This window comes from Natrix helvetica (genome assembly GCF_964273705.1).
Source record: "Natrix helvetica genome assembly, chromosome: 2".
Taxonomy (NCBI): domain Eukaryota; kingdom Metazoa; phylum Chordata; class Lepidosauria; order Squamata; family Natricidae; genus Natrix; species Natrix helvetica.
This window is the reverse complement of record NC_138552.1, coordinates 157,967,209-157,994,639: the sequence shown is the minus strand read 5'-3', so window position 1 is coordinate 157,994,639 and position 27,431 is coordinate 157,967,209. Positions and strand designations below refer to the sequence as shown.

General features: G+C 41.7%; 1 protein-coding gene across 3 annotated transcripts; it reads right to left on the bottom strand.

Annotated features, from left to right (window-relative positions):
• KBTBD11 (kelch repeat and BTB domain containing 11) lies at positions 1 to 27,431 on the bottom strand. Of its 3 annotated transcripts, none has more exons than XM_081943038.1 (4): positions 27,100 to 27,431; positions 8,334 to 8,382; positions 7,375 to 7,624; positions 1 to 2,919 (listed from the first exon to the last, which is right to left on the bottom strand). In XM_081943038.1, the coding sequence occupies exons 3-4, from the start codon at positions 7,397 to 7,399 to the stop codon at positions 959 to 961; spliced, it is 1,986 nt and encodes a 661-aa protein (XP_081799164.1). In that variant the 5' UTR covers positions 7,400 to 7,624; positions 8,334 to 8,382; positions 27,100 to 27,431; the 3' UTR covers positions 1 to 958. The 3 variants fall into 3 exon arrangements, with proteins under 3 accessions (XP_081799164.1, XP_081799165.1, XP_081799163.1); XM_081943039.1 differs by lacking the exon at positions 27,100 to 27,431 and adding an exon at positions 26,692 to 26,765; XM_081943037.1 differs by lacking the exon at positions 8,334 to 8,382.

Genomic DNA, 27,431 nt, shown 5'->3' with positions numbered 1-27,431 from the left:
GCCTAAAAAAAGTTGAACATGGAAAAAAAAAGCAAACCCAGAACTGAATAGATATATTGGTGCTTCCCCTTCCCCTTCCCCTCTTTTTCTAACATATACAAATGGGAGAAAATGTTACTTGTTTCAAACCTTATGTTTTGCTTCTGTTAATCACGCCCAATTGTTTTAACTTCCTGAGGCTGCACAACGGCATGTCTTCCATAAAAATCTCATTAAACTTAAAAATGCAAACAAGAAAAGATGATGAGGTGGATGATCGCCTATTGTTTTTTTAATACAAGAATATTTTTTTTTGCCTATTAAAACTTCCAAAATGGCATACTGATCCCTTCCCACATTACATGCTCCTAGTTCTCCTGTGGCTCCTTCCTTGCATCCAAGAGCAAGAAGATCAAGCAGAAAGAGCCTAGAAGAATCTCCTTTCAAAGATGTACAGAAGAACACTGCCATCGCTGAAATTCCTTTTTAAAATGGGTTTTTTTCTGGTTTTTACACAGATCCAACATATTTCTAGATTGGAAAGAGACGCAGATACAGTACAATAATTAAACCTGTTTTAGCAGCTTTTCACTGGCTGGTTAACATGAATGCCAAGAGATGAGTTCTTTCCTACATGAAGTGCAGTAAGGAAGCCTTTGAACAGCTAGCCAACACTTTTAGGTGGAACACAATAACTCCCCACGCTGGTGTGTGCATGCATGCACTAAAGACAATTCTGACAATGGTCTCCTCTTTGCTTCTATACTCTCAAAGGAGTTGTTACATACTGCTGCCTTTCCACCTCAGATTAGCTTCTGCTACTTCTATTGCCTTTGGAGCCCAACCATCATCACCACCCAAGACTGAAGAGCTTGTGCCAGCCCTCATCCATGCTTCAGTAAAAGCCCTACGTTGTTGACATCACAGATAAAGGGGACAGACTGCATGCTAAGCAGCGACTCGAACACCAGGTCAGCTCTCACAATGACAGAGGACTCTCTGGCTCCCCAGTTTTTTCCTTCTCTGGGAGGATCAGCACAAATGGGAGGAGGAGACCTTTAGCATCGAAGGGAGTTTTGAGCAGTTCTGTGTCAAAGGTGCCTCTAAGTCCCCCGTCTGCTTCCACCTCGCCATTCTGAGCCAAGTTGAAGCTCAACATCCCAGTCCGGTTGACACAATAGATGGTGCTGCCCAACGCTGCACAGCGAAAAGGTTGGACTGGGCTGCCAGCAGGGCGAAAGGAAGTGCACTGACGCCAGTGCTTGGCCACCGTATTGTACTGGAAGACTTCCACTCCGCCACCCTGCCCTTGCTCCCCACGACTGCTGCTCACGTCAAAGCGGTAAATGAAGCTCTTGTAGGCCACCATGTCAGCCGAGCGACGCCGGCTGCTGTTGTAAGGACACTCCTGCCACTCATCCCGCTTGGGGTCATACTTGAGCAGCCGGTAGAAGAGGGAGCCTCCAGACACATAGATCTCCCCATTGCAAGTGGTCGCCTCATGAGCCACGGCAAAAGCCCCCTTGGGCAGAGGGGCCACAGGGCTCCACCGGTCTGACCGGGGGTCGTATTTCTCCACCGTGAAGAGGCACTCCCCACCCACCGCATAGAGATACCCGTCCAGGGCCAGGAGCTTCAGCTGAGAGCGTGCCTGCCCCATGGGCTTCACCTGGCTCCAGGTATCAGTTAAGGGGTTGTAACAAAAGACCTTGTCCGACAGCTTGGGCCGCTGGTCGCCAGGCCCGGTGGAGATCCCGCCCGCTAAGAAAAGGTAGTTGTAGAGGACGCACATGGCGCATCCCTTGGCGTTGGCCTCCTCGGGCAGTCGGGTGAGGACGCTCCAATCCTGGGCCGCCTCCTGGTAGCTGTAGAGCAGGGCGCCGCCGTCCTCCAGGGAGACCACCGAGGACGGGCTCTGCGGGCGGCTGCTCTCGCGGCTCTGCGGCCGGCTGCCCGCGCCGAGACGCTCGAAGGCGTCGCTCACCTCGGCCACCAGCAGGCAGGCCTTGCCGGCCTCCAGGCGGCGCCGCAGGATAAGGTCCCGCTCGGCTCCGCTCAGGCGCCCGTAGACGGCAGGTTCGCGCAGCACCTGCAGGTAATGGTCGCTCATGAAGCGGAAGGCGGCTTCGCGCAGCTCGGCCAGCCGCTGCTTCTTGGCCAGGCAGAGCAGCTGGTAGCAGTTGCCGAGGCTGAGCTGGGCCCGCATGGCTTCGGCGGCGCAGTGCAGGGCGCAGGGCATCTGGAGCACGCGGGCCCCGCTCACCACCTCGGCCAGGTTGTCGTGCCGCACCTCGCCCATGCGCGCCGTGTAGACGTACTCCAGCAGCAGGCGCAACGCCCCGTAACTCACCCCCTTGAGGCGCAGGATGTCCCGCGAGGAGCGGGCGCGGAAATAGTCGCTCTTGGCCGCCAGCACCGCTTTGTGCGCCCGGATCCGCTGCCCGGACACCTCGATCACCAAGTCCGGCTCTTCGGCCGGCGCCTGCGAAGGAAAAGGCTGGAGGGGCGACTCGGCGAGCGAATCGGGATCGGGACTGTCCGCAGAGACCGGCGAGGGTTTGCCGCGGCTGCCGCCCTCCTCCTCTTCCTCCGACTCGGGCGCCGCGTTGTTAATGTCCCACTGGTGCTTCACCACGCGGCGGTTGCTGCTGCTGCAGCTACCAGACGAGGAGGAGGAAGGAGAGGCGGCGTCGAGCTCCGGATGCGGAGCCTGGTCATCGCCGCCGCCGCCGCCGCCGGACGAGCTGAAGCAGAGCGCTGAACTGAAGCTGCAGGGCGCCTGCAGGGGAAGTTGTGCGCCCGGCCCTTCCTCGGGGGCCACGCTCGGCTCCATCGCCGGGGACCGCTCGCCGCCGCCGCCGCCCTCCGCAGCCTCTCCCGCCTGCGGCTGCTCCGTCTCCCCGCAGCGCTTCTTCACCTCGCCGACGCTTCCGTTCTCACCTGGGGAGAGGACACAAGACAAGGCTGAGTGCTCCATCGGCCCTCCCGCCGCCGCCCCCGCGGCTCAGGACAGCTCCGCTCCTGCCCTTTTGCGCTCTACTTCCCAGCCTGACGGACCGATCGGGAGGCGAGGGGTAGGTAGCCCCGTCGCTCCCGGATGAACTTTGGAAGTGTCAAGGGCACCCAACTCTTCGGGCTGCCCGGTGCGGCTGTGTGACCAGGCGGGGCTTCCCTGGGTGGCAGCGTCGAGATTAAAGTTCAGGCGAGTTTCTCCGTACCAAGAAAGGCGGGCCAGAATGCTGCTGGGACTGCCTCTCTCTCTCCGCCCCCTCCTTTTCCTCTCCTGATTTTCTGATATTTTCTTTACGCTTATTCATTTTTATCCATGTTTGCTTAGGTATCCAAAAGAAGAAGAAGAAAAAAAGAGGGGGGCGGGAATTGGTTTTTGCTAAGCAAACATTTGGCCTTAATCCAACTCCTTGCCCATGATTACATCTCCATAGTAAGCACCAGAAATGTCATGCCTTGGTAAATTTAATTCTGGCCCTAGAGCAAGGGTCTCAGAATTTGTCAACTTTAAATAAGACTTGTGGACTTCAATTTCCAGAATTCTCCCAGCCAGCCAGCCAGCTTAAGACTTAAAGTGGCCAAGGTTGGAGACCCCTGCCCTACAGAAATGATATAAAAATTATATCTAGAGATAATGCAAATCTAGGCAATCTGCAAAGGGACATATAATTAGCTTTGCGGAATATTACATGCTTATGAAGTTTAGGAAAAAATAGGAGTAGTTTGCCAAACGTGGACCCTAGGCAGCTAAATTAATACACCTTGCCCTTTTGGGTACACACCTGTTCATCAAAAAGTTTTTTAAAAAATAATAATAATCCTCTTTTACAGGAGATATTAAAACGAATAAGGGTGTGGGAGAAGGTTGAATCTTGGCCTCTATTCCACAGTACTTAACATATCAATGATCTAAATACCATAAAATGTTGGGTTTTGAAAAACAAAAGTTTAAAAATACATCTGGAAATCTCAAGATCGTGTAACAAAAAAAAAGTAGAGAATTTTAGTTATTTGGCATTGCATTTGCCCTGCTGAAACCTGCCAACATCATTGCAAGACAATACTTCTGAAAACAAAATCTATTACGACAGCCTTGCTTCGATATTTTTACTCAAAAGGAAGATTTCTCCTGCAATAATGGAACATGCTTACTGGCAACAACACAGCACAACTGTTGGTAAAAAAAAAATTAAGACCTCTTTTAACTGTTCTAGGTTGTAGGGCAAATACTATTATACTCTTGAAACCTGGCAATACCCTTTGACAACAAAGGCTTGGCTACGCTCTATTAAGTTTTGGTGGCAAATCTATATTTTAAAAACAAGGAAGGATTGCTTCAGGAAGTGCCAAATGCATCTTTTGTAGATATGTGATTTAAACAAGTAACACAAAAAATTGGTCAGACTGGCATTGATCCTGATTATTTACTTTCCAGAGGTATTTGCACAAAATCAGAAGCAAATTCTATGTGATAGCCTGGTGAATGAAAGGGTGCTATGAGTGTGTGCTTCAAAGCTAAACCAAATCAGCAATATGTGGATGGCCTTTTTAGCATGGTGTTGTAATTGTATTTATTATTTCAATTCATTCCCTACCATTCCATCCATTAGCTGCTTAAAGTTAAGTAACAAGAGTAATAATTTAAAATGGTTAAATCCAAGTTAAACTAAACTAAAAACAATCAGTGTAGTTCAAATGAAAAAGGAGGTCCTAACTCCTTTTAAAAATGTGGAGAGAAAGGGAGCTAACAGCAACTTATAAAAGATTTCCGAAAACCAATCACAGTAATTTGTGAACATTAAATAGAACATTTGAACATTAAAGCAGAAAAACAATTATGTAACTGTTTTCCAAAAAGCCAAACATCATTAAACCATCAAATTTGGCATCAAATCATATACAGATTTTCAAATGTATGTTAACTTGCTATGCAATATTCTAATACTGAAGACCTGTCAACCTGTTATCATCCTCTCACCAATACCTCTCTATTCAAATATGAATGGAAAGAAAAGTGGATTTATGGTGTCCAACTGCTCCAAACGCTTTCCAAAGCTGATGTATAATTGAAGTACCCATTAAGTGAGACTAACTTAGATGTGTTTTAAAATTTTTATAGTTTGCAACAGTCCTATTAAAGAAGTCTAGCCCATACATATAAATAACCTGTTACAGTACCAAATGATTTGTCACTGTAATTAATTTTGCAATTTATTTGCTTGCAATTCAGATTGTTTCTATTATTAATGAAAATTGGATTTGTGGACATAAAGGGCTTCTGGCAACAGATGGGCTTCATCTCATAAAAATCTGGGAAGAATGGCTTTGCAAGACATCTTGATAAAGTCATCTGCAGGTCTTTAATTAAATACAAAGGGAGAGGATGGCCATTACTTAGAACCACATCCAAAACCAGACCTGAATATTTTATGACCTATGGGCCACATCTGACCCTTCAACTGTCCCTGTTGGGTCTGCAATGTTGGTAACATCAGGGCAGGGCAGGGCAGCAGAGGTGGGGCAGGGGGTGGTGAGGGATGGCAGTGATCCTCCACAACAGTCCCAGTTTCTCATGTGGCCTCTTGGGAAAATTAATTTTACAACAACAAGGAAAAGATAAGAAAGGGGTACTTAAGAATACGCTAGGAGATGCTGCAGAGGAATTTAAGGAGGACAACATTAAAAAGCTCAGCTGCTTAAACAATGCAGAGTATGGGCAAAAAACAGGAAGAAGTTAATCCTAGTATAGGATGGCACATGTGATATTGTACGTATAATTGCAACTTGGGGGGACACGATCTATGTAACATGGGGGAAGGTATGCAGTGGAGTACCTCAGCTTCAGTCCTGGACCCAATAATTTTCAACATCTTCACAAATGATTTAGATCAGGGGTAGTCAACCTTTTTATACCTACCGCCCACTTTTGTACCTCTGTTAGTAGTAAAATTTTCTAACCGCCCACCGGTTCCACAGTAGTGGTGATTTATAAAGTAGGGAAGTAACTTTACTTTATAAAATTTATAAAGTAAAGTTACTTTATACAGCAAACCCCTACCGCCCACCATGAAAGCTGGAATGCCCACTAGTGGGCGGTAGGGACCAGGTTGACTACCACTGATTTAGATGATAGACTAGAAGGGATATTGATAAAATCTGCTGATGCCACAGAGCTGTGGAGAAGGATGCTAATACTCCAGAAGACAAGTCAAGATTCAAAAGGATCTTGAATAGACTTCAATTTTGGGTCCTATCCAGCAAAATGCTGATGAGAAATGTGAGGGATCTGCATTTAGGCAGGAAAACCATTGGACGTGTAAAGGATAGATGCCACCTGCCTTAACATTAGTACTTGAGACAAAGATCTGGTTATCATGGTAGACAACAGATTAAGCATCAGTTAGCAAAGTACCACAGGGGCCAGAAAAGCCAGTGCAGTTTTTGACTGCATCTATAATGTCAAGATAATAGGAAATGATAGTATTATTCTGTGTTGCCTTGGTCACACCACATCTAGAATACTGTATCCAGTTCCTGTCTCTACAATACAGAAAAGACACTGAGGAACTGGATAGAGTACAGAAAAGAGCAACAAAGATGGCAAGGTGTTTTGAGGCTACATCTTGTGAAGAATGGTTAAAGGAACTTTGTACCTTTAGCCTAAAGAGGAGAAAGCTAAAGGGGGATACAATAGCTGTTTTTCTATATATGGAAAGAGGTTGTGGATTTATTCTTCAGAGAACATGAAGGTAGGACAAGAACCAATGGGTTCTTTAAAGTAAAAGATCTCAACTGCAAAAATCCAATGATCCAATGAGTTCTTTATAGTGAAAGATCCAAACCTGAGGAGAAATTTCCTGAATGTGAGAACAATTAACTTGTGAAACAGCCTACCTCCTGAAGTTATGGATACACCATCGCTGGAAGTTTTCAAAAGAAGATTAAACCATGATTTGTTCAAGATGGTATACTGGGCAAAGGAGTGAGCAAGAAAGATACCCAAGGTCCCTTACAAACTCTATGATTTTAAGACCCCGATTAAACATTAAATATCCCTTACAAACTCTATGATTTTAAGACCCTGATTAAATATTCCTCCTCAGGGAAGACTTCTAAAGATACAAGAGCTGTGTTTCACCAATGTAATGATAGGAATTGCAAATGTAATAGAAAAATATTTTAGTGAGACTTAGCAATAGCATATTTACTTAAAAGAATTTACTTGGAGGTTAATCCTACAAAAGCCTATTCACACTTAAACCCCACTGCTTTTAACACAGCTTGCTCACTAACATGCATAGGTTGCTGTCTTCAGTCACTTAAACTTGTCAATCAATGGCAGTTCAAGTGATAAGGGCTTTTTAATAGTATTTTTGCTTATATTACCTGAATTTCTTGTGATAGATGGCATTCTTTGTATTCCTTCTTCAAAGGATTTGAGAATCTGATCTTTTTTATGATGATGATTATATTTGACTGTCAGTGGTGTCAGATATAGGCATTCCAAAATTGTTTCAGTGGAATAAATTAGCTGCAATACTGTATATTTTTTTCAAAACTTTTTTGTTGTGACTGCAAGACTTCAGCTTCAAAGAGGTCTTCTGTTTATTAGGAGGCCATTGGCTATCTTCGCCACCTATATAATTAAAAAAGAAAGTTTTAATGATCATTACTTTCAGAATGAAACAAATACTGCAGTACATGTTTTGTCTGGAGTAATTCCCACAGAGGAAGTTTTTATTATAGTTGTATTCCATTTAATAGTGGGGTTTGAATACCATAAACTAAACACATTTTTTTTTCTCATGGGCAAGTCCCTTTGACCTCATGTAAGTCCCCAAATGGCAGTTCATTATCCTGTTTTTTACCGGAATGAGAGATTATAACATTTCTGTCCACTAATTAGGAAAACCCATCTAGGTATAACACCATACAATTAATTTAGTGCAGGAAATAATGATCCAGGATGGAATTTAAGTTTTTACCCACATCAAAAGATTTATCCAGCCCACTTAATGTAATGAAGATGAAAAACATGTTCACTAGGAAAGTATTCGAAATGAAAATCAGTTCTTGGATCTCAGCATAAAAGTACAAGACTCAAAAACACATACAGTAACTGTCAAATTACCTGACTTGCTAAAACTAATCTGACAAAAGTAGTTTGAGAAAGGGTTCATCCCAACATATATTGCTGTTGATCAATCATTAAGTCAAGTCTGATTCTTTGCAACCCCGTCCACACCAGCCCCCTCCCCACATCCTTCATCCTCCTCTGCAGTCCCCTTCTCCTTTTGCCTTAAATCTTTCCCAACATCGGGGTCTTTCCCAAGGAGTCTTCTCACTTCATTAGGTGGCCAAAGTATTTGAGCTTCAGCGTCAGTCTCTGTCCTTCTAAAGAACATTGAGAAAAAGTAATAGTTAAGAAGCTTGCCCTAAATCAGGTTCAGTATTAATCAGTGACCACATCAACACTCTCCTCCTCCATATTGCAGTACAGACCTTATAATTTCCATGACCTAATCATTTAGATATCTTGTCTCCAAAACAGCAATGATGTTGATATTAAGATATTATGTAAAATTAAATTTTAAAAGCTGATTCTAAACTATCAATGGTATTCCAAGCACACAGCATATCTTGGCATTTTTACCGTAAGGATCAAAAGCTCTTTAGATGGTTTACAGTTCTGAATATTTTGAAGTGTGATAGTTAACACTTAGTTCTAATCACTTCCTTGAGTATTTGTACTTGTACATCAACTTAGTGCTGATGCTTATTAACCACACAGATTTCTCCAAGATGCTCTACTTCAGCTTTATCCTTCAAGTCCTTTATCCTATCATTTGAATCTTCCTGAAGCTAGGATTGGAGCTGCTGGAGAGAAGGAGGGGGTGAGTCACAAGACAAAGACACTGAGGTGGGGGCCCTTAAACTCCATATCATTTGAATCTTCCTGAAGCTAGGATTGGAGCTGCTGGAGAGAAGGAGGGGGTGAGTCACAAGACAAAGACACTGAGGTGGGGGCCCTTAAACTCCATATCATTTGAATCTTCCTGAAGCTAGGATTGGAGCTGCTGGAGAGAAGGAGGGGGTGAGTCACAAGACAAAGACACTGAGGTGGGGGCCCTTAAACTCCATATCATTTGAATCTTCCTGAAGCTAGGATTGGAGCTGCTGGAGAGAAGGAGGGGGTGAGTCACAAGACAAAGACACTGAGGTGGGGGCCCTTAAACTCCATATCATTTGAATCTTCCTGAAGCTAGGATTGGAGCTGCTGGAGAGAAGGAGGGGGTGAGTCACAAGACAAAGACACTGAGGTGGGGGCCCGCGCGCCGTTAGGCGCGCGAATCATATATCTATAAACCAAAATAGCAATAATACATTCTGGATTAGTGTGTTTGAGATTGTGATTTTATTTATTTCAAAATGACTGGCTTAGTTCAATGTAATAGCTGTTTTGCACCTGTCTTTCGCAGTACTCTTTTCAAATTTGGATACTGTCCCCTTTGTAAACAAATTACGAGTCTACATAGGCAGATTACCTATCTAGAATCTGTAATCTGTGCTCTCCAAGCAGAAACTAGGTGTCTACGTCAGCCATTCCACTCTATGGTGAAGCCACACTATCAGCCCCCTCTACCACAAAGATCTTGCAGGAGAAGAGCTGTCTGGACAACTGTGGGATCTGGCAGGTTGAGAGCTGTGAACCATAAACCCAAAGCTTTTGCTGTGACCCAGCAAAACAGATATAGTGCCCTTGCTGACCTTAATGGGGACACTAAAGAGATAGGTCAAGGCAGTTGTGATAATGATGACTCAAATAAGCAGGGGATCGTGGTCCAAAACGAAGAACTTTCTTCGGAAAGGCGAAAAGGGGAACCAGGTATCACACATCAGTCGCAGAAGAAGATCAAGGTATGTAAAAAGAGAAGTCACCTTCTGGTTGGTGATTCAATCGTAAGAGATGTTAATTTAGGAGAGGATACGGAGGTTTTAAAAGAGGTCAGGTGTCTGCCAGGTGCTACTGCCAGCAGAGACAAGAGGCGTATTCTTAAGATAGTCAAGAATGCAAGTAAGGACTGTGACGTTGATGCTATTATACATCTTGGCACTAATGATCTATCCCAGAAAGATGTACTTTCTGTGCAGAATGATTTCCAGAACTTGGGGTATGAACTTAATAGTATAGGTTGTAGGCTTATCTTTTCAGAGGTTTTACCTGTACATAAGGAACAAAAAGGGAAGGGCCAGCGTGTAGCAGAGTTTAATGTTTGGCTAAAGGAGTGGTGTAAAAGGGAAGACTTTGGTTTTATTAGTCATGAAGCCTGTAGCTGGTCCAATGAAAAACTGTACAAAAGAGATGGGTTGCACCCATCCAAGAAAGGAACTGAGTTACTTGGCATTAAATTCACAGATTTTCTTGATAAACATTTAAACTGAAGAGCGGGGACAGAGAATTAATAGATACAGAACATCTCTGTCCCCAGCAAACTAAAATTCATAGGGTTATAAATGCATGTAACATAGATGTGTGTGTGGGTAAGATTATCACTCCTGCTGTCAAGCAAAACCAAGCATGTAATAGTGATTGTCATACCATGTGCATGAATCACACAAGTGGCAAGAAAATAGGGGCAGTCAGGCATAATACAGGTTATGTAGACAGTAAACACAAGGTCAATCAAAATGGACTCAAATGTCTATATACCAATGCACAGAGCATGAGGAATAAACAGGGAGAATTAGAAATTCAAGTAAAAGAGGGCAGATATGATATTATTGCCATTACAGAAACTTGGTGGGATGAAACTGACAAATGGAACATACAGCTAGAAGGATTTAAATTATTTAAAAGAAATAGACCAAATAAAAGAGGAGGTGGAGTTGCACTATATATAAGAAATAACTATGTCTCTACAGAAATAGAGCACAACAATAATGAGAACTATCTTGAATGCATTTGGGTCAATATTAAAGGTTGTGGGGGAAATGACATTGCCATAGGTCTATACTACAGGCCACCCAACCAAGCAGAGGAAGAAGATGAACTTTTTGCTAGTCAGCTAACTAAGGTATGTAGGAAGCACACCACAATAGTAATGGGAGATTTTAACTACCCTGACATCAACTGGGAAACAAACTCTGCACCAAGTGGAAGATCCAACAGGTTCCTAACAAACCTAGCAGACAACTTTGTTTTCCAAAAAGTAGAGAAGGAAACAAGGGGATCAGCCATACTGGACTTAATTCTCACTAACAGAGAGGAAATGATAGAAGGTGTTGAAGTCATAGGAACCCTGGGGGCAAGTGACCATGCAATATTGGAATTCAACATTATCCAAACACAAGTAGTAGAACAAAGTCAAACTAGAGTCTTGGACTTTAAGAAAGCTAATTTCAATAAACTTAGAGAGAGCTTGGGAAAAATTCCATGGATGAGAATCCTCGAGGGGAAAACAACTCAAGAAGCTTGGGAAATTTTGAAAAATGAGATTAGAAAAGCCCAGTCTAACACAATACCAATGAAGAAGAAAAACAACAGCTCCCAAAAGAAACCAGCATGGCTGCATAAACAACTATCTGACAAACTGAAAGACAAAAAAAGTAAGTATAAAAAGTGGAAGGAGGGGGACATAACTAAGGCAGAATATCAGCAAATAGCCCGAGCCTGTAAAGATGAAGTGAGGAAAGCTAAGGCTCACAATGAAGAAAGGCTTGCCACAAAAGTAAAAATTAACAAAAAAAGCTTCTTCCAACATGTTAAAAACAAGAAAAAAGTTAAGGAAACAATTGGTCCATTGCTAGGAGAAAGTGGCAAGAAGGTGACAAGCAACAGGGAGAAAGCAGAACTATTTAACTCATGTTTTGCATCTGTCTTTACACAAAGGGATAAAACAGTCCAACCTATCAAAAGCAGCACCACAAAATTAGGAACACAAATTGAAATAGGGAAGAAAATGGTAAGTGAGCACCTGTCTACCCTAGATGAGTTCAAATCACCAGGACCGGATGGATTACACCCCAGAGTTCTGAAGGAACTAGCAGACGAGATCTCAGAACCACTGAATTATATCTTTCAGAGATCCTGGAACACCGGGGAACTACCAGAGGACTGGAAAAGAGCTGATGTGGTTCCCATCTTCAAAAAAGGGAAAAAATTAGATCCAGGAAACTACAGACCTATCAGCCTAACCTCAATACCAGGAAAGATTCTGGAAAAAATAATCAAGCAACGAATTTGCGAACACCTAGAAGCAAACAAAGTAATAGCCAAAAGCCAACATGGATTTGTCAAAAACAGATCATGCCAGACTAATCTTATTGCATTCTTTGATAATGTGACAAAATTAGTGGACCAGAGGAATGCCGTTGATATAGTTTACTTGGACTTCAGTAAGGCTTTTGATAAGGTAGACCATAACCTACTACTAGATAAAGTAGAAGAATGTGGGTTAGACAGCCTCACCACCAGATGGATTGGTAACTGGCTGACCAACCGCACTCAACGTGTAGTTCTCAATGGAACTGCATCTACATGGAGGGAAGTATGCAGTGGAGTACCCCAAGGCTCTGTTTTAGGCCCAGTACTCTTCAACATCTTCATCAATGATTTGGATGAGGGAATAAATGGGGAACTCATCAAATTTGCAGATGATACCAAGCTGGCAGGAATAGCCAACACTCCAGAAGATAGGCTTAAGATACAGAAGGATCTTGACAAACTTGAACATTGGGCACTATCTAATAAAATGAAATTCAATGGTGAAAAGAGTAAGGTTCTACATTTAGGCAACAAAAACGGAATGCACAGGTACAGTATAGGTGATACCTTACTCAGTAGTAGTAACTGTGAAAGGGATCTTGGAGTCCTAGTGGACAACCATTTAAATATGAGCCAGCAGTGTGCAGCAGCTGCTAAAAAAGCCAACACAGTTCTAGGCTGCATCAACAGAGGGATAGAATCAAGATCACGTGAAGTGTTAATACCACTTTATAATGCCTCGGTAAGGCCACACTTGGAATACTGCATTCAGTTCTGGTCGCCACGATGTAAAAAAGATGTGGAGACTCTAGAAAGAGTGCAGAGAAGAGCAACAAAGATGATTAGGGGACTGGAGACTAAAACATATGAAGAACGGTTGCAGGAACTGGGTATGTTTAGCTTAAGAGAAAGAAGGACTAGGGGAGACATGATAGCATTATTCCAATATCTCAGAGGTTGCCACAAAGAAGAGGGAGTCAAACTATTCTCCAAAGCACCTGAGGGTAGAACAAGAAGCAATGGGTGGAAACTAATCAAGGAGAGAAGCAACTTAGAACTGAGGAGAAATTTCCTGACAGTGAGAACAATTAATCAGTGGAACAGCTTGCCTCCAGAAGTTGTGAATGCCCCAACACTGGAAGTCTTTAAGAAGATGATGGATAGCTATTTGTCTGAAACGGTATAGGGTTTCCTGCCTAGGCAGGGGGTTGGACTAGAAGACCTCCAAGGTCCCTTCCAACTCTACTATTGTATTGTATTGTATTGTATTGTATTGTATTGTAAGTCTTCCAATCATGAACCCATTTTACTAGGATAACCCAATAACTATAGTTACAATCACCAATTTCATTTATGATTTAAATTTCCTCACAAAAGTTTCTTAGAAATGGTGCAAAATATGCAGGTCAGTTTTTCTTCAGCATCACAATATTTCACATTATTGTGAAAGTTTCTTTTTAACTTTTAAAACCTTGAAAATAGATTTGAATATAGATTGCACATTAACGGAAAATGTTGTGAATAGGAGGAGGAAGGTGCAGTGGATATGTTAGCTGTCTTGAATTATTTGTAAAAAATAATAAAGGTGGGATACAAAAAAACAACTAAAATTACTAAAGACTAAACTTGTTCCTATATTCTCAATGTGTCCCTGATAGTACCCATATACGAAATGAAATTTCTCTTGGCAACCTTCACAAGTGACTTTATTAGATTTCTCAAATGTATGCATGCATGCATAAATACATACATACATACCCCTAACATACTGCAAAATAAAGTGTTAGCCTCATACATTATTTTTATTGACAACATGCTTTTGATTATCACACAAGTCCAAAAGAAATAAAACTCTTTTAACACCCAGCTGCTTGGGGGATTACCAAAGGGAAGTGGAAGAGATAAAAGATTACAACATAATCACCACTTCATCCGATATATTTCATCTTAATTAGTTGTAATTGGGCTTCAGTTTATCTGAATAACTTTTTATATCTATCTATCTATCTATCATCTATCTATCTATCTATCTATCTATCTATCCATCCATCCATCCATCCATCCATCCATCCATCTATCTATTTTGGTTCTTCCAGCCAGTAGAAAGTAGGTTAGAAAATTGTCAAGTTCCTCTCCATTTCCATTTTAATTTTTGACTGGGATGACTGTCACTTCAGAAAAGCCCCAAAGATGCTTTTTCAAGAGGCAACTGGACTTTCTTGTTTTTTGTTTTGAAGACGTTTCGCTTCTCATCCAAGAAGCAAAATGTCTTCAAAACAAAAAACAAGAAAGTCCAGTTGCCTCTTGAAAAAGTACCTTTGGGACAACCATGACCTGGATGACTGAGAATCTCTACAGACTTCAGAGAAGTCATGCTCCTTACCCATTTATGAATGTTATTCATTGTCTCATATAATGACACTCTTGCTGTGTGTGTGAGAGAGGGGAGGGGGGCGGGGAAACCTAAATGACTACAGAAATAGAGTGCCTGGAAAAGCCCTCATTTTGTAGATCCTGTCTGGGATATCAAAGGGAACAGTTATCATTCCATAAAATAGTTTACAAGACACCAGGCATGTCTTGATTGACTCAAGAGGGTAGTTAAACTGGATCTGTGTGGTGCTAAATCTAATCTCTGGGTTAATTCCCTTGGTCAGTTAATTCAATTTTGGAGTTTACACAATTCAGATACCCCATGGCCCAGTTAAATGATGCAAACAAGCCATTATGTTAAAGGTTCTCTACAAAATTAGGAGCGCAATCCAGAATTAAGTATGTTACAGTTCTGATACCAACCCAAAAATAAATGCTTAAGTATCTACCTAAAATGAAGGTACTTTAAAGTACTATCATTTGACTACATTAGCCCTAAAATATTTTCACCAAATCGTCATAAAATGAAAAATAGCTTTCTTTTAAAGCAAAATGAAATCCTCTATCAAAGCAAGGATTTTCTTCTCTGTGAAATGGAATATGGAATATGGAAAGGGTGGTTAGTTTAATTTCTGTCAAAAAGTCAACTTTAGAACAATTTTGCCTCAACAACAGAATCATCCCAGATTATATCATTATAACTATTCTCAAAGTGCCTATTACATCTTTCTCATGTTCCATCACTAGTCATAGCATACTCCCAGAGTGCATAAAATAAGTATAATTACTTTAGCCAGTAAGGATATATTTTCTCTGACAATCTCTACAACCACAGCAACAACAATAAAAACTTCCAACCACACATTTCACTGATTAGGACCACACATGCATAAGTACAATAATTTCTTTTAAAATATATCAAGAATGAGTTTACATTGTAACTGTAATGTTAGCAATGGCTTCAGGACCTTAAAAATGTTATAATGGAACCTACAGATTTGGGGTTAAGGTTGATTTATCAAAAACTCTATTTCGGATGAATTGGCCTCCCCAAACAATGCATTTTTAAGGATGGAAACAAGTTTTATTTCTGCTGAAGACATAAGAAAGTTGATGCTTACTGACCCACACAATATGGTCACATATTCATTTAAAATCTTTTGGCATTATATATTATGGAAAAATCTTTAAATATTAAAGATGTTAATCTAATGTTTAATTAAATACCAAATCTTTGGAATTTTTTTGTTTATCAGGAATTTTGGTTGTATTGAGCAGAAGTATCAGTGGTGGGTTTCTGCCAGTTCGCACCAGCTCAGGAGAACCGGTTGGTGAAATTTCCGATCCGGTGAGAGGAGGTTCGACTGGTGGACCCAGAAGTAACTTCCAGAATGTCTGCCCCTGCCCTGTCGCTCGCTCACCTTGGACGTCCCGTCACAACTCGTTCGCTCCCCCACCCGTCCGCACTAAACTAGCCCATCCCGCTGCTCACTGATTGGCTGGAGACCAGCCAATCAGTGAGCGGGCTGGAGGCGACCCGTTTAAAAGCGTGGTGCTAGAGTCTTTCTCGTTCCCAAGCAGCTGTTGTATTGTGCTTGCTGATCGGTTCTTCCATCACTTTGATTCGCCTTCCAGCAGCTTGCTGCTTCCCTCAGGTAAGCAACTAAGCGTGAGGGGGGCAGCGGGAGGCTAGCTTATGCCACGCAGCCGAAAGCCCCCCGCCCCCTTTCTCTAGCCTCGCCTGGCTGGCTAAGCCTGCCAGGCGGTGTGCCTAGCTAACCGACAACCCTTGTCCGAGCTGGTAAGTTCACCTGTCCTGCTGCCTCGTTGCCTGCCTGCACCCTGCTGCATCCATTGCATCGGAGAGCTGTTGATTCTGCCTGCTGGTAAGTGACCTAGGTTTTTTTCTTTTATTCTCTTAATTTTTTAAAAAAGAATATTTTATTTATTGTGCATAGAATTTTTAAAAATAATTTTACTTAAAAGTATTGAGTATAGAAAATTTTAAAATGGTTTACTTCAATTTATTGTGTGTGGATTCTTATTTTTAAATTGTCTTAGACTATTTAAAATAAGATTCTACCCAAAATAAATTAAAATACACAATTTTTAAAAATTCTATACTCAATACTTTAAAATGTATTGTATATAGAATTTTTTTAAAATCGTTTTACTTAAAAGTATTGAGTATAGAATATTTTAAAATGGTTTACTTGAATTTATTGTGTGTAGAATACCTTGAAATGGTTACAGTATAAATTATTGCTGGTAGAATACCTTGAAATGGTTACAGTATAAATTATTGCTGGTAGAATACCTTGAAATGGTTACAGTATAAATTATTGTGTGCGGAATACTTAACTTTGGTTTTTAAGGATTTTTATTTATTTATAGAATATCTTTTTTTTAAATTATTTTTAGGGAATTTTTATTTTTTAATTGTTTATAAAATATATTTGCTACAAAAAATATTATTCGTTTTTGGAAATGTTTTCTTTGTGATGCAATATGTTGCTTTTAAGTGTTCAGACCAGGTTTATGTGTCTCAAAGTGGCTGCTTTTCTATGGGCAGGCCAGGTTGGTGCAAGGCAGCTTTGCCAGATTTAGTGTGTTTCACCCTGGTTGTTTAGGTAATTCTGAGATGGTTGCTGGTTCTGTGAGCTTCCTGGCACTGTCCTTTATAATTTCCCACAATGCCTTGATGGTTTTTATTCCAGTGGCTTTGTCTTCCTTGTCCTTAGGGTTAGGGAAAAAAACTGGGTTCATTTGCAGTCTTTTGGGGGGGGGGGATTCTTATTTTTTGGTGTTTTCCTGGCACTGTCATAGTTTGTGTGGGTGTGGGTGTGTAATGTCCCACAGTTATCTACACATTAATAATGATCAAGAACTAATAATATTTCCTTATACATTTTAATGACCTTTCCTTACATAATTGGTGTTTTCTTTCATACTTTTGGATTTCTAATTTCTGTTTCTGTTAGTTAGCAATTGCTAAAACAAATCCCATGTGAAAAAGTATTCAAAGCCTTCTTGATTTTAATTGTCAATTTATTCCTGCACATCATAATATTTGTTCATTTTCATATCTGTTTTTCCACTGTTGTGCAAACACAATTCCAGCAGCTGCTAACATGTGTAAAATTAAATATATATTGTACTCCTTTTCAAATAGCCAACAAAATATTTCTGGTTTTAATTCCATATCTTGCTTTATCATTGCTTCTAACCACTAACTTCTGAATAGCTACTTGGACCAACCTAAGTACTGAACCTAATTCATATATTCCTGTTTTTGGAACTGAGAACTAAATTTCAGAAAAAGGAAATCTGTATTGCTCTGGGAATCTACCTATAACATTCATTCTTGAACTAACTTCTTGGATGAAAAACTATATCTTTCCTGTTTGTTTATATCTTTCCTGTTTCTCATCCTTCCTGAAAAGACTGTACATTGTTGGTTGAAAGTAGAGGTCCCTTCTGTTACCTGTAGTCCTCAGCGTACAACCACAATTGAGTCCAATATTGTTTTATTTCTTTTGCAGTTAGTATTCTTTATTTTTGTATTTATTTTAATCTTATTGCAGTTCATCCATTGGGGCAAAGAATTCATAGTCTTGGCCACTCCCATCCAGTCACATGACTGCCAAGCCATTCCCACCCGGTCACATGACTGCGAAGCCACTCCCACAAAGCAGGCCACACCCACGGAGTAGGTTCCAAAAAATTTTTTGAAACCCACCACTGATAAGTACGGCAAAAAGAATTACATTAACAAATTGGAAACATGATATTATTCCAGATACCAAGGAAAGGTTATTAGAAATGTGTGATCTGTTATAAAAAAGGTAATATTTTCTATCAATAAAATATATGTTATTACATCAGAGATATTGTGATATTTTACTGTGTCTTGTATTACTTATTTAGCATAGTAGCAAATTCATTGATAAACTAGTGAGTATCGCTAAGTATAAAATATAAGATACATTTTCCTTCTTAATTTGTATCTTTAGTTTGTATTTTAATTGTGTTCAGTTTCTTTTTTAGTTAAGATTAATGATTGCTAGTTTAGAAAAAAGAAAGTACAATGTAATTATGATATATAATACAAAGCCAATGTCTGGCTAAAAGCATGACATTTTATACATGACGATAATGTCAATATATCAGCTTTTTGTGAGGTTGGAATGTAATACAACTTTTGCTATATCTACAATCAGCTACATTATTCTCCCGTTCCAAGCTGTGTCCCAAACCCAGATGGCTGGGTCATTTGTCACAGGTAAGTACCAATATGCAATCTGGTTTGCTAACAATAGATAACTAGCACTAGGCTAAAGCTGAACATATTTCCTCCCACATTACAAAGGGTGAAATAAAGCAGAATAAAACTCTTCATTACTTGAAGTCTATCAGTTGCCAAAATAGGACTGGTGGAAAATGTGTCCCTTCTAACTCTACAATTCTGCCCGAGGCAAAAAAAATGACTACACCTGCTAATGAGAAGTAGAGGAATAAAAGATTATAATTTTTTTTTTGCTGAGCTTTTTATTAAGCTAATGTGAATTGATCTCATTCCCATCCAGCAAAGTCCCAGCAAGCAGTCTTTCAAGGGTGAATTTACAACCACAAACTTTATCAGGCTTTGAGAGCTGCCAGGCCAATATCTTCCAAACACAATGTTGTACAAGAAAATACTTGGGAAGGAGTCTCTGAGAGTCACAAACAAATCTTCACACTAATTAAGTGAACTAATTGTCTTCTGCAAACTCCACTCCTCTTTTGCTCCTCTTTATTCCCTATTGGAGGGGCCATTCACCACCCACCTATGCCTTTACTCCCTAGTCAACTCTTGTTCCTTAACTGTTCCCTTCTCCTGGCAGCTCTGTGCAAGTGCCCATCAGGAACAGGTTCCAGCTGTTCTTCTGCCCCACTGATCTCTGACTCCGAAGGCAGCTGATAACTGTCGGATGGCCCTGATCCTATCTCTGCCTCTGATGCAGAGAACTCATCAGAGCCTTCCCCAGACTCCAGAACTGGCCCATGTTCCTCCCCCACCTCCTCACTCTCTGAGTCTGCCACCAGCTCCGCTGGTTGGTGGCGGGCCACAACATGGGGATCGGAACAACCAGTTAGTGATTGTTTTAGATCATGGGTAGGGAACAATGGCTTTTTTATGACTTGTGGACTTCGGCTCCCAGAATTCCTGAGCCAGCCACAAGTCTGCAAGTCATAAAGGGGCCATCGTTCCCCACTTCTGTTTTAGATCCAATCATTCAGCCATACTGACCAGAGTTAAAACTGTTGAGTCAAGCTGCCTTGCTCCAACATATAGTTTGGGCCCATCACTATGGGGAACAGCAAATACAAAGCTTTACCAAGTGTGCCTTTCTTCTTCCTAGCAAACATGATGCTAAAATACAGGTCTCTTTACACCCAACTCACCACCACTCAGGTGATAACCTCTTACTGACTAGCCAATTGGTAAAACTTTTGTGAATGCAGTACTAGTCTCCTGGTGGTTTGTTTGTTTGTTTTTTGCAATATTATTAAATTAAACCAATGTGAGGAGACAAATTTCTTACTGAGTTATACCATCCGGAATGCACATAAGGAGATTTTTATCAGGCATCCTCCACTATAAAATGAGAAGTGGGGAAAGAATCAGGATTGAATGAGGATTCTTTCTAATTCTCTTTCTACCTGGCATTTTTTTTTAGTTGTTCAACATTAAAGAACATTAAAATATTGTCGATTTAGCCTCAGTAATTCAAGTTAAATGCCTATGCCTACTCCTTAGAATTGCTTCTAATTATAGATATGCATAGGAGCATGCTTCTTAATAAGCAAGATCTTGGATAAGGACTGATTACAAAAAAAGCATACACAAAACCGTAAGAAAAAGAACTCTTGACCTTTGGGCAGAAACTTATCAGAAAGAAGTAAGCAGTAGCAGCCTTCCCCCTTATGATCTATACCGAAGAATAGTCCAACTGCAAAATAACACGGCAAGGAAAAAAAAAAACCACCAGTTCAATTCCAGGTAGGAGCAAAGAATTTTGTAATTTATTGGGATGAATTCAAAGGAAAGTTACTGATGAAACAATAGAAAGAAAGGCTTAAATGAGATCGCATAAATTTATTAATATGTCATCAATTAGGGTTAGTTGGATAACAACCTCTTCCTCTCTGTTGATGTACACTAGCTTGCCAATCAGAATTAATGGGGGTGGTGTTTTCTCCTTGATTAAGCTGTTGTTTACTGCTTGATGGTTTGTCTGGTGTTAATCCATGCTTATCTGATTCTGGTAAGGAGGTGTTTTGGCATTTTTGTTTCCTTTCTAGCTTTTTTATGGTCTCTTTGGAATAACGTGTTTATCTCTGGGTGCCTGTTGATGGCTGATTTGTCTGAATGCCAAACTTCCAGGATTTCCCTAGCTTTTTGTGGAATTACCTTGGTCTGAACTGCTCAAAGTTTCCCAGTTGAAACTAAATGTCCATGTGTTGCAAGATTAATGAGTTTATACTAAATCCTCTGACTGTTAGTTGGTGTTCATGGATGAGCTCTTCTGCCTGCCTGTCTACAGACTGTTAAGAGTTCTCACACTACATATTATAGATGCGTCCTGATTTTTTTTCTTTTTAGGCTACTGGAACATGTGGTGTACTTATGATGTTTTTTTGAGGGTTCTGGTTGGTTTTTCTTTGTATTAATTCACAACTGAGCCCAACATTTTTGTTGCTAAGTGAGATAGTTATTAAGTGAATTTTGCCACAGTTGTACAGTGAGTCAGTGCAGTTGTTATGTTAGTCACACGGTTGTTAAGTGATTCTGGCTCCCCATTAACTTTTCTTGTCAGAAGATCACAATAGGGGGATCACTTGACTCCAGAGCACTGTAAATATGAATCTATTGCCAAGCATCTCAATTTTGACTAAGTGACCGTGAGGATTTTGCAGTGGTCCTAAGTGTGAAAAATGGTCATAAGTCACTTTTTTCAGTGCCATTGTAACTTTGAATGGTCACTAAATCAACTTTTATAAGTCAAGGACTTATAAAAGTCACTAAATGAATTATTGTAGCTCGAAGACTACCTGTAACAGATGCAGAGATGTGAATAATAAAGAAGCTATCTCATGAGTTTATCCATCTCCAGGTGATGCCATGAGATTGTAATAGTCCAGTGATAGCTAACCTTTTTGTTGTCATGCGCCAAAAGCGTGTGCACCCGCACCCATAATGCAATGGGTGCCTATCCCCCTTGTAGTAGGCCTCCCTGCAGCCTCCTGGGAGCAAAAATGGGCTGGGGAGGGTGCTGCATCCCCACGTGCTCCTCCCGCATGCGTGCGTCACACACACACACGCACACCTGCTCTGTGCATGTACACGCATCTTCCACATGTGCCCCGCACCCTGCGCATGTGCAGCCGAGACCTGAAAATCAGCTGGCTGGCGGGAGGCGCACACGCATGCGCAGTGGAGCTGAACTGGGGCGATGGCTCGTGTGCCCACAGAGAAGGCTGTGTGTGCCACCTGTAACACGCGTGCCAAAGGTTCGCCATCACGGTAATAGTCCATTGTTGTTTTTCTGAGATGTTTCTGATGTATGGCAGTGTTATCCTTTTCATAGTTTGTATTGGTTGTGCTGCAGTGGGTTGAGTTGTCAGGCACTTTCTGATAAACTTGCATAGGTATTTATTTTATTGGCAGATATTGTATAAGGTGATCTGTTTATTTTTTTCTGGTGTTCTGGGTTGCTACAGTACATTTATGCTCTTCTAAATAATGTTCTTACCTAGCTCCTCTTGTGGGAGATTGGATTATTACTTTGGTAATGGAGTTCCTGGTTAGAATGAGTCTTTTTTTTAGGGGGGGATAGACTTGTGTTTCTAATTTGCCGCTAATTTGCATGATACAATCAATGCTGTAGAAGTCCTGTCTACAAAGAATTGTGTTTAGCTTTCCATTGTAACTGCAGGACCAGAAGAGAGCACAGGAGATTATGGGACTGGGCAGGGAGCCATCTGTTCCCTGCCTTGGGTGGTTCAGGATGAGGTTGCTATGCTTATGCTATGCAGTCACTTGGCCTTTTACAGGAGACCATGAGTTCATTTTTCCATGTTTTCCCAGTGCTTATCTTTTTCTATTCCATTTAAAAAAAACTGGAATAGCTACACAATGTATTTTCATTTCGTGCTGCTAGGATTGCTCCATCTGGAGGCATCCCATGGCCAACATAATCAAAATCTCCTCATGGCATGTGAGGACAGCTGGATGGATCTTTGACTCTTTCCAAGATGCTGGACTGATGCACCCCAAATCTTCACCCCCAGTCCATCCCAATAGTTTTGCATCCAAAGTAATTCCATGCCTGTTCTAAGCTGTTGACTTTAAGGAGTCTTCCCCTGATTAAACAGGGCAAGAACTGCAGCCTAAGCATTTAACACAATAACCCATTTATTCTTTTGTTCAGAGTGAAAAAAAATGTGAATAGAACAATGGGAGCCTGAATTTGGCTTTAGTAATACCAGCTCATGTTAGCACTGTTATCTGTAATCTGACACAGGCCTGCTCTTTAGCACACTTTAGTACGATACAGGTAGTCCTCAACCTATGACCATAATTAAGCCCAAAATTTCTATTGCTAAGCAAGCTATTAATTCAGTTTTGTCTCATTTTATGACCTTTTTTGCAATAGTTGTTAAGTGAATCTCTAACTTAAAGTTGTTAAGTTAGTAACATGGTTGTTAAATGAACCTGGCTTCCCCATTGACTTTGACATAAGGTGGCAAAAGGTGATCACATGACCTCTGGGACTCTGCAACCATGATAAATATGAGTCGAATGCCAAGCATCTGAATTTTGATCACCTGACCAAGGAGATGCAGCAATTGTCATGTGAAAAACAGTCATAAGTCACTTTTTTCAGTGCCACTGTAACTTCAGTCATTAAATGAACGGTTATAAGTCAAAGACCGGTACCTTTACTCTTTGTTAAATTTAACAGCCCACAATGGATATACAATACAATACAATACAATAGCAGAGTTGGAAGGTCTTCTAGTTCAACCCCCTGCCTAGGCAGGAAACCCTGTACCGTTTCAGAAACCCTGTACTGTTTCAGACTATCCAACATCTTCTTAAAGACTTCCAGTGTTGGGGCTTTCACAACCTCTAGAGGCAAGCTGTTCCACTGATTAATTGTTCTAACTGTCAGGGAATTTCTCCTCAGTTCTAAGTTGCTTCTCTCCTTGATTAATTTCCACCCATTGCTTCTTGTCCTGCTCTCAGGTCCTTTGGAAAATAGCTTGACTCCCTCTTATTTCTGCCAATCCCTGAGATATTGGAACACTGCTATCATGTCTCCCCTAGTCCTTCTTTTCATTAAATTAGACATACCCAGTTCCTGCAACGGTTCTTAATATGTTTTAGCCTCCACTCCCCTAATCATCTTTGTTGCTCTTCTCTGCACTCTTTCTAGAGTCTCCACATATTTTTTTACACCGTGGTGACCAAAATTGAATGCAGTATTCCAAGTGTGGCCTTACCAAGGCATTATAAAGTGGCATTAACACTTCACGTGATCTTGATTCTATCCCTCTGTTTATGCAGCCTAGAACTGTGTTGGCTTTTTTGGCTGCTGCTGCACACTGCTGGCTCCTATTTAAATGGTTGTCCACTAGGATTCCAAGATCCCTCTCACAGTTACTACTATTGAGCAAGGTACCTCCTATACTGTACTGTACTGATATATTAATCCTCATTAGATCCTTGAGCTACAGATTGAAAAAACCATCATAAAATATTGTATTTCGATATGTGCAAACTGCAGCATTTTGCTTCAAAACACTTCAAAAGGCACAACGTTTCGTGCAGAGTGTGAAATGAAACATTTTAAGGATCCTGAAAGTGTTGTGTGCTCAAATCAGCCTCTCAGAGGAGCTACGACAATAACATCACCAAGAGGTTGGGTCAAATGGCCTCTTCTAATTTTGAAACTTGCTTTTTTTCATATATAAAACCAGCACGGGAAGCCTAAATTACTTATTTTGCTTCTTATTTTGCATATTTAAAAAGCAAAAAAAGCACAAAAACTAATTTTTTGAAGATGCTACCTGTGGGGGCTCAAGGAGTAATAAAAATATTTGCTAGATGGCAGGTGCCACTCTCCTTACAGCGGACCCGTCTGAACCGGTAGGAACCCATCACTGCACCCAATCCCAAAATACATGAGATTCTGAGTTCCTTCAGTCTATTTAGCCATCTTGAAAATGGAAAATGATCTCCTGCATGTGATTACGGCCTATTTCCATCTTGCAAGTTTCTTGTCCCAAGCTGTAAGGTAGAAGGAAGCAGAGGATTGCTAAATGAAATTCTCTGGCCATTTTGATTAGGGTCATGTTGTACTTATGCTAGGTTGGATCTAGGCAACATTTCCTACGGTAAATTAATATATCTCCTGACAGTTCAGCTTGCCCTGGGAGACAGCACACAGCTAGTTCAAATGAAAGGTTAATGTGAAGCCAGAGACGATTGGAGGGAAAAAGTCAAACAAGTATGTTTGCTATCAGAAAGATTAGAGTTATTCCTGCTCTTGGTGGAAAAAGGAAGCAAAGTAATGTTGAAAGGGAATCTTTCTATGCTAGAGAACTTTCTGGATTTCTCCTTCAGTTCTTTAAGGAGAAAATATCTATATTCTGCTATGTGAAACAGCAATTAACTCAGTACTGTGGACAGGCTTTCTCAAGAAAAATAATCCCAAAGTGAAATCCTAAAGGAAAATTCTGCAGGGATCAGTTAGAGATGGGAACAGCAGTTCCCTAAAATAAGCATGGTTTAGAACTGTCTATTGGTTCAGAGATAACCTAATGCCATTACATTGCAGCAGCGGTATACTAGTGAACATCAGTTTTACCAGCCTTTTTGAGTCTGGTGTCTTCGATCCAGATGTGCTGCAATGATGAATCCCAGATGAAGCTTTAAAATTCTAGGAGACGTAATCCTCAAAGATTTAACCAGCTGTTGGTAAAGACTAAATTGATTGTCTTCAGCCAGCCATTTGCAGAAATTTATATACAGATACTCATTGGACCCTTAGAATCTTGTTCTTGGGAGGCAAAAATCTCCTAAATATAATTAGCGTTACTTCTGAGTAGATATCAGGATGATTATATAATTATAAATTCTTCAGCTTGGCCAGATGGTAGCCTATTTTTGTCAAACACCAATTCATCTATTCTTTTTTTTTAGGAGACTGAGATGCTGCGACTGACAGACTGTCTAAATTCTAAAATTTAGAAATTAGGCATGTTTGCTGTTGTTTGTTAATGAACGTTAGGATTTAATCTGAGTATAAGAATTGTGAGAAGCAGGAATAGGTCTTAATTTGGAGGGCATCTACATTTCGACTAGCGAGGTTCTACCAAACCAACCTGCCTCCCAAAGCCTATCTTCAGTTCCCCTAAATTCAATTGTACCCTTTATTTTGATCTGCCAAAGTAACAGAATTCAAATTGGAAAGGAGAGATGGAGATTGTAAAACAGCTGTTTTCATCCAGTGACATTCTTGCTTTCTATTCAAGCAGTGGTGGTTGTCTAAGGCTTCGTGGTTTGGGGTGTGGGGGGAGTGAAGGGTCAAAAACAATTGTTATTAAAAACCTTAAGGCAAAATCTATGACGGTATGTGCTTTTTTCCATAAGGGAAGAGGCAAGTTGGAATAAGGACGACCGACCACGCATCAGTCTAAGCCAGAGCACAAAGCAAAATCCAAAAGAAAATCAAAATGCAAGCAACCCAAGGAAAATGACAGGAAAGTTCTCTGCCTATTTTGAAGGGTTTGGAGAGTGAGAGAGCGAGAGAGGAGAGGAGGATGAATGCCCAGTGCGGGGTGTGAGAGCATGCTCAGTGCAGCTGCGGTCCTACTGTACAGGCGGTGAAATGGATTAGTGGAAGGGGGTGGGGAAGCCAGAATCAAGGGGAGGTGTGGGGGAAATCTGGCTCCACAATCTCGATTAAAGAAGAGATTTTCCTCCGGTCGTCCCTGGCTGGCTAGCTCTCTCTCACCTCCCCACCTTCTAGGCTGCAATTCCAAACGGCGCGTTTGATCAGGGACGAGGCAAGGGTTAGGGTTCTTTCTCCGAGAGGATCCAATTCGAGAGCAAAGCGCCAACCTCTCGCCTCCCCGCTTCGCAGCCCCAGGAGTAAGCAAGACCCTTCCAGCTGAAACCCAGAATCAATCCGAATTAAATGGGAGCCGGGGAAGAGCAAGCCGGCAAAACTGCAGAGCCTTCCCTCTCTGCTTTGCTTGGGGATCGCCGCGGGGCCCTGCGGGGAAGCTGAGTAAAGGCGCAGCCTGTTCCCAAACCCCGGCGCGCCAGGTGACGGAACCCTGCAGCGTATGGCTGGGTCCCTCGGTCTCTCTCTCTCTCTCTTTGCCCGCGGGATAAGTTGCGGGGGGCGCCTCCTCCTCACCTTGGTCCGGCCTGTCAGGCGGGCGCCCCGTCGTCCCCTCGCGAAGGCGGCTCTCCCGTCCGGCTGCAACCCTCGCAGTCAACGGCAGGAGGAGGCGCCGCCGCCCCCTCCGCCTGAGCGCAAAACCGCGCCGTTCCCGCCTTCAAGGCAGCGCGGGGAGAGATGCGCCTGACCGCCCATGACGACGCAGCGTCGCCGCTGAGGGGGAAACCTCCCGGGTTTCACGTTCAGCAGGCCGCTCCGAGTTCTCCCGGCCACGCTTCGGGGAGGGGAGCGTTGCCGGCCGCGCCGTCACTGCCTCACCCGGATCTCCCGGAGAAACCCGCGGGCTT